At 43.0% G+C, this 15,324-nt stretch overlaps 1 protein-coding gene across 13 annotated transcripts in view; it reads left to right on the top strand.

The window, feature by feature from the left end:
- RYR1 (ryanodine receptor 1) overlaps nucleotides 1–15,324 on the top strand; it is a 347,489-nt gene that overhangs the window by 193,733 nt on the left and 138,432 nt on the right. For all 13 annotated transcript variants that reach the window (XM_077480582.1, XM_077480567.1, XM_077480575.1 and 10 more), the window contains 4 exons: nucleotides 418–618; nucleotides 2,402–2,510; nucleotides 3,750–3,899; nucleotides 14,904–15,177. In XM_077480582.1, coding sequence (XP_077336708.1) covers nucleotides 418–618; nucleotides 2,402–2,510; nucleotides 3,750–3,899; nucleotides 14,904–15,177 — 734 coding nt within the window. The remainder of the gene's footprint in view (nucleotides 1–417; nucleotides 619–2,401; nucleotides 2,511–3,749; nucleotides 3,900–14,903; nucleotides 15,178–15,324) is intronic.

Below are 15,324 nucleotides of genomic sequence, written 5' to 3'. Positions count from 1 at the left end.
GATTAGGTGGGGTGCTGCCTAAAAGGAAGAAGCGTTCACAGAAGCAAGCCTTATTAAGGACCCCTGTCTTGGCTCGCTTTCCAGGTGGCACCCCTCTCCTAATCCGCTATGGAAGTGAGGCTTAAAATTGCCTCATTCATACCTCACTTATGCAGTGATTGTGCAGGCCTTCACGCCACAGATACAGTGAAACATGCAGCATTAAGGCCAAATGTCGGCCCCCATTCACTCACCTATAATGGGTGCCAATCAGCTATATTAACCCCTAGATTGAGAACTTCGCTCTCGGGTGGGGGCACTGATCTGAGTCTTTGCCTCTGGTAAAAGAATGACTAACTTCACCACTGTGACTGTATATAAACCTAAACAACAAACGTTTGGAAAAAACTGCTTAGTCAATATTCTCCATTTCTACAGATGTGTAACCTGCTGCAGTATTTCTGTGATCGGGAACTGCAGCATCGTGTTGAAGCCATCATTGCCTTCTCTGAGCGCCACATGGACAGCTTGCAAACCAATCAGAGGCAGCGTTACAAAGAACTAATGCAAGCATTCACCATGTCTGCAGCAGAGACAGCGCGGCGAACCAGAGAATTCCGTTCCCCTCCACAAGAACAGGTAATTCCTAAGTGCTTTACCTTATTGATCTAATTGGACACTCATATCTAAATATATAAATGTGTTGCACCACAAATGATATACCATATATAGATAAACATTGTAGTGAATAATGAATAAACATTATAGTGAATGATATTCTATGCTCAAGTTAGACATAAAGAATGAAAATTCTTTTTTTTTATTTTTTTATTTTTTTTTTTTTTGAAAAAATTCTAAATGTAACGTATTAAATATAAAATTCCCATGTAGAGTCCATGTGAAGTCACTTTATTTCAAATCCACATAATAATGTGTCAATGTGTCAAATTATCACAGCAATGTCCTACAGTACCAGTGAAAATGCATCCCATAACCCATGAATGTGATCCATCTGTGAATTCACAGCAATGCAACAGATATGTGCTTACCAGAGATGCATGAACCACAAATTGAGTGATCATAAACAGCATGTACTATATGGTACACCAAGGTCCTCAGAGAATCCACAGTCTTATATCCAAACCTTATTAATTCAACTCGTACATGAGAAAAAACGGAAGCAGAACACTCACATAGTGTCTTTTTAATTAAAACCTTTAAAAACACTCAATTTTACAGAGCATGACGGCGCTCTATAAACAAAGATGTCCCAATTGGTAACTCACATTGTGTGCAATGACGTCAGTGAGTCTGGCTCCTCCCAACACGTTTTGTCGAATGGTGATGTCATCAGAGTTTCAGGGGGGTCAAGACTATGACTAGGATGGCAGTATTTTAAAAATCAAGTTCACAGGACCATTTATCTGCCATCCACTATTATGAGAAAGCCTCACCTTTTGTTTGCTTTGCATTAATATTTAATAGTTAAGGTAATGGATCAGAAGGATTCTGATTACATTACTGAAGCAGGAGTGTGTTTGGAATCACCCAGGAAGGGAGTTGGGGAAATTCTACCTCTAGAGTCTGTAAAATACCCTATATTGTCACAAGCATTGGGACACCTGCCTTTGCATTCACATGAACTTTAATGGCAATTTGGAGGTGGCCCATTCCTGTTCCAACATGACTGCGCACCAGTGAACAAAGCAAGGTCCATAAGGACATGGATGAGCAAGTTTGGGGTGGAGGAACTTGACTGGCCTGCACAGAGTCCTGACCTCAACCCGATAGAACACCTTTTGGGATGAATCCGAGCAGAGACTGCGAGCCAGGCCGCCTTGTGCACATCAGTGCTTGACCTCACAAATATGCTTCTGGAAGAATGGCCAAACGTTCCCATAGACACACCTGAACCTTGTGGACAGCCTTCCCGGAAGAGTTGAAACTGTTATAGCTGCAACTTAATATTGAACCCTACGGACGAAAAGGCAGGTGTCACAATACTTTTGACAATATAGTGTATGAGAAACCAGTGTTTCCAGAATCCACCCTTCACTCTGTATTAGTATTGGGTGAACACATTTTTGACCCAAGCGAAGAGCAAGACAGATTTGTGAGTTGTTGCTAGCCACTTTAACACAGGCAATTACATTGAAGCATTGACCGCAACAGGACATTTTGTATCGTTTTTATTCTGCATTTCAACAAAGTGCTAATAAGGAGAAAGAAATTGAGAAAGGATAGGCAGTATATGTTTACGTACTAGGGAAGTTCACAACAGCTTTTGCAATATTGGCTGCCCTCTGTGCAGACACAGACTATAATCTAGCCTTCCATGTCTCCCTATATACTTCTACTTGTCTCATTCCTATGACTTATTAGCCATGCACAGCCTTTCACATTCATCTGATGTTCTTTTCAGATTAATATGCTAGTGAATTTCAAAAATATTCCTGAGGAGGAATATCCTGTGCCAGAAGAAATCCGGGATGAGCTCATCGAGTTTCACACTGATCTACTGGCCCACTGTGGTAAGAGTCCTGAACTAATATTTCTCCTGTAACCTTTCAAAGAGCATTTGAATCATTCAAGTCCGTCTTTGCCTAAGAGGACTTGATATAAGCATTTCTGGTGCAAAATATATATGTTCAATGTAAAGAATAATGTTTATATATAGTGTAAGTGTGACAGACTGCCTAGCATCCCACTTGGGTGCTTCCACCAAGATACAGCTTTCTGCACTCTGGAAACAGGAACCAGATATTATAGCAGAATATTGCACCCAAGATCTAGACAACACTAGCTTAGGTGCAAACTGGGACTCCCTTTACTTTAAATTAACTCAGAATATATACCACACAAAATTGGGTAAGGGCTTGATCACTTTATCCTAAACCATGCAAACTGTTAACAGTAATATCATTAGCACTATCTAAGGATCAGTCAACGGCTAACAGTGATCTAATACACCGTAAGCTAATTAACAACTAGTTACCTAGACAAGCTTAGGTGACCCAGGTCACTGCTCAGCCAGACAGTTTGGCACCAGTCCCACAGATACAGAAAGTACATTATACATGCTGCTTGGCTTTCACCGGTGTAATCTGTCCACCACAAAAGACAAAACTCATAAAATGTTCCAGCAATCTTAAAAAATGGAATTCATTTTTCTTCATAGATCTCTTGAGGAAGATTCTTGATAAATAATACATTTCTGTCTCAATTGGAGAAGCTTCTCCAACACAGTCTACAGGAGGGCCACCATATTTCATCTGACTATTAACCTGTGCATGATTAATTTTACATCTTTCCATCCACTCTAGATGGGGAGCCTCATTGTCTTTATTCAGGGAATTAATCCAAGCCTCGCTCACAGCGTTCATGATTTCCATCGTTAGAGAACAATCTGCTCTCCATGGGATCAGGGGCTGAGTTAAGCTCTTTTCCATGCTCTGACTGGGAGAAGCGGACAAGTCTCCTTAATCAGTGGGTAGAAGGAAAGCCCCTAGTCCCCTCCAAAATGCCCCTGTCCCCCAGCTTGGTCTGTCACATTGAGAATGTAGTAGAGCTTAAGGGTGAAAGGGATAAGCACTTTGATGCTGTGCTGCCATTTTGAGCATTGGACAGCTTCTGAAGTGGGATTTATTTTCTGCTGTATCCAGTATGTTTTGACTACAAAAAATTATATCAACCAAAATTCTTATACTGTGTAATTTGCTTAGCACGGTATTGGAGCTTCAGGGTAACTCTTTCAAACCTTCTTCCCTTAGGGGTCCATATAGAGGGACAGGAGGAGGAAGAACAGGAAGACACCAGCCTGACTAGACGCCTACTCAGTTTAGTGGAGAAAATAAAGAATCTACGTGGCAAGAAGCAAGAACCAGAACCCGAGCCGGAAGAGGAGGAGGAACCTAAACCTAGTAAGTGTTTACAGTTGGTGCCTGGGCGATTGGGTTTTTACTGGCTTAACTTTGTCTTGTTTGGTATACCTACCTCTTGTAGTTAAAGTACATAAAGTAAGTATGTAATGAATCTTCTGTAATAAACTTCCAATTTCCTTCATTGCACTCATGGACCATTTTTCTGAAAAGTATATAAACTTTATGAATGAAATTAAGTTTGCTAAATCATTTTTTGCCATAAATGTAGCCAGGTGCTTGGCTAAGAATCAGAGTGAGAGAGACACTTACTGCAGCTGCTGCCATGTTGTGATACACTAAAATAAAACAGATATTGCAGCAAAAGGAGGGAGCTGCTGAGCAAAAAATGTTCATTAGACGAAGGCAGCACTGCACTGTAGGAACTGTAGTCCTGAGTAGAGACTCTATTGTGTAATCAAAAGCTTTTGCACTACATTCCTTAACCACTTGACCACTGGGCACTTAGACAACCTTAATAACCAGACCAATTTTCAGCTTTCGGTGCTCTCACATTTTGAATGACAATTACTCAGTCATGAAACACTTGACCTATATGAAATTTTTGTTCTTTTTTTCACACAAATGGAGCTTTCTTTTGGTGGTATTTAACCACTTCCCACCCGGCCAATGCACATATACGGCCGGGTGGGAGCCGTCTACTCCTGATAGGACGTTCAGGAACGTCCATCAGGAGGAGCGGGATCGCGCGCGCGCGCGTGCCCGCGCAGCGGCGCGATCCCGATGCGCCCGTGTCACCGGGACACTGCGCATCTCAGATCGGCAGGAGGGCTCTGTGATTGGCCCTCCTGATCACATGACGGCCGTGTCCAATCACGGCCGTCATGTGATGTAAACAAACAGCCGGTTGCTAGGCAATCGGCTCCTCCTCTCCTCACACAGAAGTCATCGCTGAGGAGAGGAGAGCAGATTGCTGCAGCCGGCTGATGATCAGTGAGTATGAGCTGTTTTTTACAGCTTTTTACTCACTGATCTTGTCTAGTGTAAACACAACACACCACACAGTGTAAACACAGTCCCCACATATGTCCCCATAACACACATGTCCCCAAAAAATAAAAACACATGTCCCTAATAATAAAAACATGTCCCCCACATATGTCCCACTAAAATCACTTGTCCCAATGATTATGTGCACACATATGTACGTGATCACCTGCACACATATGTACATGATCATTTGCGTACATATGTCCGTGATCACACAAACCAATTATTATACACTTAACGGAATTTTTTTTACCAAAAACATGTAGCAGAATACATTTTGGCTTAAATTTATGACAAAATTTGATTTTATTGGATTTCTTTTAAAATAGAAAAAAGAAAATATTGTTTTTTTTTCCAAATTTCCGCTTTTTTGCGCTTATATCGCAAAAAATAAAAAACGGAGTCGTGAATAAATACCACCAAAATAAATCTCTATTTGTGCGAACAAAATGATAAAAATTTAATTTGGGTACAGTGCAGCATGACCGCGCAATTGTCACTGAAAACGCTAGAGCGATGAAAGCTGAAAATTGGGCTGGGAAGGAAGGGGGTGAAAGTGCCCAGTATTGTAGTGGTTAATCACCGCTCGGTTTTTTATTTTTTGTGCTATAAAATAAAAAATACAGAAAATTCTGTAAAAAAATGAATTTTTCTTTGTTTCTGTTATACAATTTAGCAGATTAATAATTTCTTCTTCATAAATTTTGGCCAAAATTTATACTACTACATATCTTTGGTAAAAATAAGTACAAATTGGTGGATATTATTTGGTCTTTGTGAAAGTTATAGAGTTCACAAGCTATGGTGCCAATATCTGAAAATTGATCACACCTGAAGTACTGATGGCCTATTTCAATTCTTGAGACCCTAACATGCCAGAAAAGTACAAATACCCCCCAAATGACCCCTTTTTGGAAAGAAGACATTCCAAGGTATTTAGTAAGAGGCATGATGAGTTTTTTGAAGTTGTCATTTTTTCCCACAATTCTTTGCAAAATCAAGATTTTTTTTTTCACAAAATTGTCATATTATCAGTTTATTTCTCACACACAGCATATGCATACCACAAATTACACCCCAAAACACATTCTGCTATTACTCCTGAGTACAGCGATACCACATGTGTGAGACTTTTACACAGCGTGGCCACATACAGAGGCCCAACATGCAGGGAGCGCCATCAGGCGTTCTGGAGCCCCCAGGACAATTCTGACATTTCTCTCCTACATGTAAAAATCATAATTTATTTGCTAGAAAATTACATAGAATCCCAAAACATTATATATGTTTTTTTAGCAAACACCCTGGAGAATACAATGGTGGTCGTTGCAACTTTTTATCTCACACAGTATTTGCGCAGCAATTTTTCTAATGCTTTTTTTTTGAAAAAAAACAGTTTTGTGCTTAAAAAAAATAAAAAAAAACACAGTAAAGTTAGCCCAATTTTTGCATAATGTGAAAGATGAAGTTACGCTGAGTAAATAGATACCTAACATGTCACTCTTCAAAATTGCACACGCTTGTGGAATGACGGCAAGCGTCGCTACTTAAAAATCCCCATAGGCGACGATTAAATTTTTTTTTAAATTTAGGGCTAAAATTATTGCCCTCGCTCTAACGTTCGCAGCGATACCTCACATGTGTGGTTTGAACACCGTTTTCATATGTGGGCGGGACTTACGGGACTTACGTATGCGTTCGCTTCTGCATGCGAGCACATGGGGACAGGGGCGCTTTAAAAAAAAAATTTTAATGTTCATTTTACTTTATTTTAGTTTGACATTTTTTTCCCCAAAAATACATTTTTTGATCACTTTTATTCCTATTACAAGGAATGTAAACATCCCTTGTAATAGGAATATGGCATGACAGGTCCTCTTTACAGTGAGATATGGGGTCAATAAGACCCCGCATATCACCTCTAAGCTGGGAAGCCTGAAAAAAAAAAATCTGGCTTTGATCGTATTGGCGGGTGTTGCAGAGCATTGCAGGGTATTGGCGGGTGTTCCAGAGCATTGCAGAGTATTGCAGGGTATTGGTGGGTGTTGCAGAGTGTTGCAGGGTATTGGCGGGTGTTGCAGAGCATTGCAGGGTATTGGCGGGTGTTGCAGAGCATTGCAGAGTGTTGCAGGGTATTGGCGGGTGTTGCACAGCATTGCAGAGTGTTGCAGGGTATTGGCGGGTGTTGCAGAGCATTGCAGAGTGTTGCAGGGTATTGGCGGGTGTTGCAGGGTATTGGCGGGTGTTGCAGGGTATTGGCGGGTGTTGCAGGGTATTGGCGGGTGTTGCAGGGTATTGCAGAGTGTTGCAGGGTATTGCAGGGTATTGCAGGGTATTGGCAGGGAATTGAGGGGTTACATTTTCGGTGAGCAGCGATGTGGGCACTGCAGATGCAGCCCACAGCGCTGCTGACACCGATCTCTCCCCCCTCCGCTGTACCGATCGGTACAGAGAGGGGGAGGGAGGAACCGGCGTCATAACATGAGGCCGGTTTGTTTACAAGTGATCACTCCATCATTTGACGGAGCGATCACGTGGTAATCGGCCGCGATGATCCGTGATGCGTCGTGTCCACTGGACCCGGCTGTCACGGATGCTCTCGTGTGCGCGCCCCAGGGGGCACGCGAGAGCAGAATTCTCGGAGGCCGTTAATTAAGGCTTCTCAGAGTTAAACAACCGCCCTGAAGCCGTTAATCGGCAATGGCCGGTTGTTAAGTGGTTAAAGAGGAGGTTGTCGGGAGGAGGGGATAGTGCTGCATTTTCTCAGGTGTAAAGGACACGGTTTCCCCTTGCCATGAGGGAGACCGGAGAGTGCACATCACTGTCAAGTATGAGCCATCACTGCTGTGATCTGAGGAGATGCAGAGTGCTGAGTTCAGGGGTGCCGACAGACAGAATCACCTGGGTGCAGAGCAGAGAGTGGACTAATCACTGAGTGTGACCAGATAGTGAGCTGAAAATTACTGGGACTGGTGATCTGCTGCTGTGGGGATTTACTATCCGTTGCTAGAGAGACTTAGCCCTTTAGGAACTGACCACACAGCCATCTAGTAGCCTTATTGCTGCCTGCAGGCTTGACGAGGACTATTCACATGTGTACCAATGGTCCAACTGGGCCCTAACGCTAGCCAGTTGAAGAGGTCTAAGGACTAAAGACTGCCCCTTTACAGCTGGTACTCAGAGAAATTTACCTATTGCCTATGCTAAGTGGTACTCTGGGAAATTGCAGTGTGTCCTTCCCAGAGTGCACGCTAAACAAGTTATAGTATTATTTTTTGTTCCAAATAAATTTTATTGAGACAAATGCAAGTTAACAGCGTATGGTTACTTTACAGTTACAGGGTCAATAAGATGATGTGACATATTGAACATGTTATACAAAGTATAAGTGTAGCCATGAATTAAAACATCAGACACAAGTGAACAAGAAAAAAAAAAACATAAAGGTACTTGTATAGCTTTGATGTTGCTTACAGAAGTTAGTCATAGTAATGTAACTTGAGTGAGATATTAAGGCTGTTGTAGATGAGAGGTATAATAAATTGTCTTTTTTTTTTCTTCCTTCTGTGGCTAAGTTTATCTAATATAATTAATCCAGTATAGGATATGTCAATTAGGAGCTTCCGTTAGTAATACATACTTTGTGGAATTGATCTTATTAGGTTGTGATTATCAATTGCCAAAGTGCGAGTGACCAGCAGAGGTACTAAGGAGATTATTGTTCTTGTATTTGAAGCTAAAGGGGGGGGGGAGGGGGGGGGTTAAAAGAGGAGAGAAAAAAAAAGAAAAAAAAAAGGGGGGGTTGGTAGAGGGGATCTAAGTTTATATTAGGGGTAATGTTTGCATGGTTGCCCGGAGATCTGCTTTAAGGCTTATATGCACTGTTGCTGACTTTACTGATTTATGAATTTATTACAGAACTCTATTCTAATTTACTATGGCAAAGTGATCATACTGTCTAGTGAACTGTGTCTGAGCCTACCTTCTGTATGCTCCTTTATGCTCAAACCTCCATTCATTTTAATCCATATCAATACATTGAGTTATATTACCACTAAATGGTTTTGTGTCTTTCTTGGTACTAACTCACAGCCAGGTAAAGGCATCTATGCGTGTGTCCCTACAAGTGTTTGCAGTGACTTTTATTCAACCAGATGAGGTTATTCTTGGAGTTGAGGCACAGAACAGAGAATTCAAATTACCAAGTGTCTCCTTTGCTATTTAAAAAAAAAAAAAAAAATCTTTTTATTCATACTTTTTTGTATCTCAGTATTTCTGATCTCCTTCAGTGTCTTTGCAGCCATGATTGTATACATGCACTCACATCAGTGATGGCTGCTTGGCAATTCCTAGGGTGGGTTGCCTAATTATTATGACAACAATAGACTGTTCCTGCATAGTGTACGTTGAAATTAGTCTCCATCATAACAGGGCAACACTTCAAAAGCCCAATTGGGAGACAGGGACAGAGTGTCACCCTACAAAATGGAGAAAGGCTTTCTTGATTGGATTATTGGGTCAGGTTGAAATTTGGACATTTTAAAGTGCTACAAAAATCTTTAAATCTGTTTTCAAGTTTAAAAAATAGCTACTACCCCAAGCTGCTTTTTGTTTGCAGATGCCTAGTTGGGTGGAACATGTTCTACATCATATTTCAGTCTAGCACATCCCCAAAATCAATGCATGTAAAAAATCATGACTGTAGTGTGGACACCATTAGTCATTACATGACATACCTGCATAGCTATAAATCATAAGTAACTAGATCTGATTTTACTTTTAGTTCAGGTGCTTCTGGAAACCTGATAGACAAAAGTGAGTTTTAAGCAGGTATAACTATTTTTTATGAAAAAAGTGTAACACCATGTAGCTCCTCACAAATCTACTTGCAAGGAGTAATTATCCTGGTTGATTAACCACTTACAGACCGGACCATTTTGCTGGTCAAAGACCAGACCACTTTTTGCGATTCGGCACTGTGTCGCTTTAACTGACAATTGCGCGGTCGTGCGACGTGGCTCCCAAACAAAATTGACGTCCTTTTTTTCCCACAAATAGAGCTTTCTTTTACTGGTATTTGATCACCCCTGCGGTTTTTATTTTTTGCGCTATAAACAAAAATAGAACAATTTAGAAAAAAACGCATTATTTTTTTTTTTATAAATATCCCCCAAAAATATATATAAAAAATTTTTTTTCCCTCAGTTTAAGCCGATACGTATTCTTCTACATATTTTTGGTAAAAAAATCGCTATAAGCGATTATTGATTGGTTTGTGCAAAAGTTATAGCGTTTACAAAATAGGGATAGTTTTATAGTATTTTTATTAATTATTTTTTATTATTTTTTTTTTTTACTAGTAATGGTGGCGATCAGCGATTTTTATTGTGACTGCGACATTGTGGGGGACTCATCGGACATTTTTGACACATTTTTGGGACCATTGTCATTTATACAGTAATCACTGCTATATAAATGCAGTGATTCCTGTGTAAATGACACTGGTAGTGAAGTGGTTAACCAGTGGGTGGCAGTGTAGGGGTTAAGTGTTCCTAGGGGTGTGTTACTAACTGTGGGGGGGTTGGGCTTTCATTTAGTGAACACTGATATCTGCTCCAATCACATGGAGCAGAGATCAGCGTCACTAGTTGCTAGGCAGAATGGAGAAATTTTGTTTACACAGCATTTCCTCCATTCAGCCGTCCCGTGAGACGATCGCGGGGATGCCCGCGGCGATTGAGCCCGCGGGTCCCGCAACCGGACTCACGGGGGTCCCGAACAGCGCGGGAGCGCGCCGCCGGCGGCGCGCTCCCGATCGCAGGGCGGCATTGAATATTGGACGTACCTGTACGCCAATATGCCTGCCTGTGCCATTCTGTCGACGTACATCGTCGTGCGCTGGTCGGGAACCGGTTAATAGAGAGCCATGGTATTCTCCCTACGTTTGGCCTTGTTGCACTTTTCTCTTCTACCTCTAAGGCCGCGTACACACGCGCGGACTGTTCGCCCAACTTTGTCCGTCCAACAGTTTCGGCAAACAGTCCGCTCAAAATTAGCATGGACGGACATGGCCACACACGACGAACGAACAGTTTGCTGAAACCGTGCGCGATGACGTGAACGGCACGTACGACGGTGACGAAAAATACGACGTCCTATACACTGCATTATAACTTTCGGCGTGTAAATCCTTTCTGAGCATGCGCGCAACTTTGTTTGACGAACAAGCCTACACACGAGCGGACTGTTCGCTGAAACAAGGTGTTTCAGCGGACAGTTTTTCGGAAATTCCGAAAAACCTTGTCCGTCAAACTGTCCGCTGAAACTGTCCGCTGAAAGCCCACACACGAGCGGACTGTCCGCCCAAACACTGTTCAGCGGACAAAGTTGGGCGAACAGTCCGCCCGTGTGTACGCGGCCTAAGTGTTCAGGTACTTGGTGGTACTAGATATGAGAAGGGCAACCCAAGGTCAGGTTAGGGGTATATGGGGTATCTCAGCCAATGGGCAGGGGTTTTCTTGAATCCCTTGGCCTGCTGGGAGCACCTATATATTTGGGGGGGAGTCAGGTGATCTATGTTCTGTGCCACCTGGACGGCTGTCTGGGTGGATGTGTGTTGTATGCCCCAGGCTGCTAGGACAGATATTTGGCCTATCCTGGGGGCATCTTACTGCCAGGCTGTGTGAGGGCCTATCCAGAAGTAAGACAAACAAAGCGACGGTTCTGTCGGCCGGAGAACCTGTCGTGGTTGGGGGTAGAAAGGAAGCTGTTGTCACTAAAGCATCAACCACCTTTACCAGGGACCACAGTGAGTAACTGAAGCAAGAACCGGAACAGTGTTCTCACCAAACTGGCACAGTGGAGAATCAGGAAACTTCAGGCGGTGCTCAAGTCAGGGACCCAACCAGCAGAGGTGACGATTGCAGAGCAGCCTTGTGTGTCAAGTCAGGGAAAGAGCCAGTCAGCGCGGTGAAGCTTGATAAGTATCTGAAGTGCCAAGCTAGGGACCCAGCAGGGAAGCGTGAGTGACGCTTGAGCGAGATACCATTGCAAAGATTGGAGGAGCTCAAGGGATTCAGAGTCAGTGAATCAGAGGGTCTAGTGAGAGACCAGGAGCTCAGTGGTGAAGAACTACAAGAGGCAGTTGTAGTGAAGGAACTGTTACATTTAACCTCCCTGGAGTTATTCCTGAGTGTGGCTTGGGGTTAAATTTCAGTATCATTAGTGGTAACCCTGAGCCACACTCAGGATTGCATTGCAGGATACTGGTGCAATATACTTACCTTGTCCCCAGGTTCCTGCGATGTCACCCCACTGTGTTCTCAGGCTCTGTCCTCCGCCCGAAGCCTCTCTGTGTCGGCCTCCGTTCCCTACGAGCCTCGCGAAGCATGGGGGCGGAGCCCGGCACCAAATTCAAAAAAGTGAATCCTAATACATACAGTACACTGTAATCTTGCAGATTACATTACTGTATGAAATTATTTCACATCCCTTTTGTCCCCAGTGCTTTGTCCAATGCCCTGCATGCAGTTTTATATTATTGTAGCACTAACCCCCAAAGGAGCTGCTGCTTTGATTGTGCTTACCGTTACCTTCTTCTCCTCGATTTGTGTCTAGGGGTTTCCCGTGGTAGATCCCCAATAACTCTAGAGACTGACGACCGTTCCGCATGAAGGGATTTTTATTGAAAAAACTTAGACAACGAACAGTCTCTTTAAAATAGGATCAGAGGGTTAGGAAGGAAGTTCAGGTACTCTTATGCCGCGTACACACGGTCGAACTGTTTGACGTACTTAGTCCGTCATACAATCCAACGGACAATCCGTCGTACTTTCCACTGAATGGACTTGACCACACATGGATGCACAAACAGTCCGTCGAAAGCTTGCGCGATGACGTGTACAGCACGTACGACGGGACTAGAAATAGGAAGTCCAAGACACAGCAAAGCACCCTTCCGCCGTGTAAATCCTTTCTGGGCATGCGCCATTCTTAGTCCGTCGAACTAGCATACTGACGACCGTATTGTCCGCTGAAACCAAAGTACGACGGACAGATTTTTGGAAAATCCGAAATTCTTAGTACTCCGGACTGCACGCTGAAAAAGTCAGCTGAAGCCCACACACGAGCGGATTGTCCGCTAAAATGTGTTTCAACGGACTAAGTACGTCAAACAGTTCGACCGTGTGTACGCGGCATTAGTGTCAAAGTCAATAATGAAGGACTTGCTTACTTTCACTAGATCCAGAGAATAGCCATTCAACTGGATGTTCACTCAGGTTGGATAGTCCCTCTCTCACAAGGCCTAGCAGCCAACAAGGTGCTTTACTCAGGAACAAGTCTCTGCCACAGATGTTGTTGTAGAACTTACAGGAATACGTTTCTGCCACAGATGTTGTTGTAGAACTTACAGGAATACGTCTCTGCCACAGACGGTGTTGTAGAACTTCAGGAAACTAAAACTTGTGGAACACTCGTGTGATACCTGGATCTTTCAGCCAGCTTGGTGATACCCATGAGACGGTATTTACTTAGGTACTTCAGCCCCTCCAGGCTCTTGCTAAGAAGCCAACCCATACGTGGCCTTCTTCTAAAGAGTCCTCCCCTGGATAGCTACAGAGTTACTGGGCCTCTCCAACTATCTAACATGGCACCGGACCACCTTGGAATCCTTCTTTAGTTTTCTTACCTTGGGCTAGCCAGCCCCGAGACAACAAGGCGGGTGGATCCGCACCCCAGGCCATAGCCTTCCTGGGGGCTGGTCAGGAGGACCAGAACCATGGAGTCAGAACTAACTTCTGGAGCGGAACCCCGAACCACGTGACGTCCACATCTTAAGTACCCTCTCCCAGAAAGCACAGCAAGAGTGACACTCCCATTGGGCGGGCTCCGAGAGAGAGTAAACTTAAAGCACCCAACTAGACTGTGGTTCCATGCCTGCTAGAAGAGACAGTGCCCCCCTGTCGCCAGGCTGAACATCCTGTAGTCCAGTCAGACTGATGCTGAGGTCCAAATTTAGAACAATTGTACCCAAACCAAACCACAGTTCAGGTGTAACATTAACTTTCAAAACAAATAGCGCGTGCTCTTCAGGAGCCGGCGGCTACATTATATAGACTGTTCTTTCTGCCTGGAAACTTGAGATTGTCCATAACAAGCAAAAAGTGTCCCTTTACGTCAAAAGTATTTTTAGACCAGCTAGAAAACAGCGATAGTAAATTAGAACACTTGCAGAATTGAGCGATAGTGAATTGTGCGGAAATTAATTTTATTATTATTATTATACATTTTTTTATAATTATTTATTATATTATAATTTATGATTTTGTGTTTCAAACTTCATCATACCCCGGATATCTACTAGACTCTTGGTGGACAGATTTAAGTGTGTTATTGCTAAGCATTACAGGCTTACTATATAAAACGCCAAATTTCTATGCAAAATAATTGTACCACTTTGAGACGCAAAAATCTGACATAATCATACCGCCAGGTACGTTAAGTTAGGAACTGTTAAATACTGTTGCTGTAGGAGACAGCATTCCTGCCTGTGCAGATTGGCATCTTGCTGGGGCCTTTCTCTGCATGGCTGTGCTCCTATTGAAGTCTTGGAATCTGCCAATTGAATCTGCAACTACTTAAGGGTGTCCTGGCCCCTAACCCTCTTTCCCCCAAAAATACAAAAAGGACTTTTAGGAGAAATAAAACCTCTTTTACATCCAAGAAGTGTTTGGCACCCAATGACTTTCACCATCTTTGCACCCACTATGCCTCACAACCCACTACATATTTAAGGATGTCAGCTATCTGTGGCTTGGAAAGTTCTCAGTAGACTGGAGAAGGCCAGAGACCTTGCTACAAAAGTGTCATTGAAGTGTTAATATTTATGGATGGAAGACGTTAACCTTCTAACGTATACTGTGTTCTCTATGTATTAACACTGCTGTTTAAATAAACATCTTCATGGTGATTCGTGTTCTCTTTCTCTCCTCACAGCCACCTTGCAGGAGCTCATCTCTCACACTATGGTGCACTGGGCCCAGGAGTCTTTCGTCCAGAACCCTGAGCTGGTCCGGGTGATGTTCAGTCTGCTGCACCGTCAGTATGATGGGCTAGGTGAACTTATCAGAGCAATGCCCAAAGCCTACACCATCAATGCTGTATCGGTGGAGGACACCATGAATCTTCTAGAGAGCCTTGGGCAGATTCGCTCACTGCTCATCGTGCAGATGGGTCCCGAGGAAGAGAACTTGATGATCCAGAGTATCGGGTCAGTACTGGTGCAACTTTTATGCTATGTATAAAAAAATAACTTGATTATAAAAGGGGGTAATTCTTAACCACTCTTTGAAATAGTGATTCAATTTGCATTTCTAAAATTGTACTTATTTTTCCAGGAATGGCTTTATTATAAGGC

Source organism: Lithobates pipiens, unplaced genomic scaffold (assembly GCF_037356315.1).
Source record: "Lithobates pipiens isolate NorthernLeopardFrog02 unplaced genomic scaffold, aLitPip1_a1.2 Scaffold_1, whole genome shotgun sequence".
In the NCBI taxonomy this organism is placed as follows: Eukaryota; Metazoa; Chordata; class Amphibia; order Anura; family Ranidae; genus Lithobates; species Lithobates pipiens.
The sequence above is the reverse complement of the archived record's forward strand: the minus strand, read 5'-3'. Positions and strand labels throughout refer to the sequence as shown.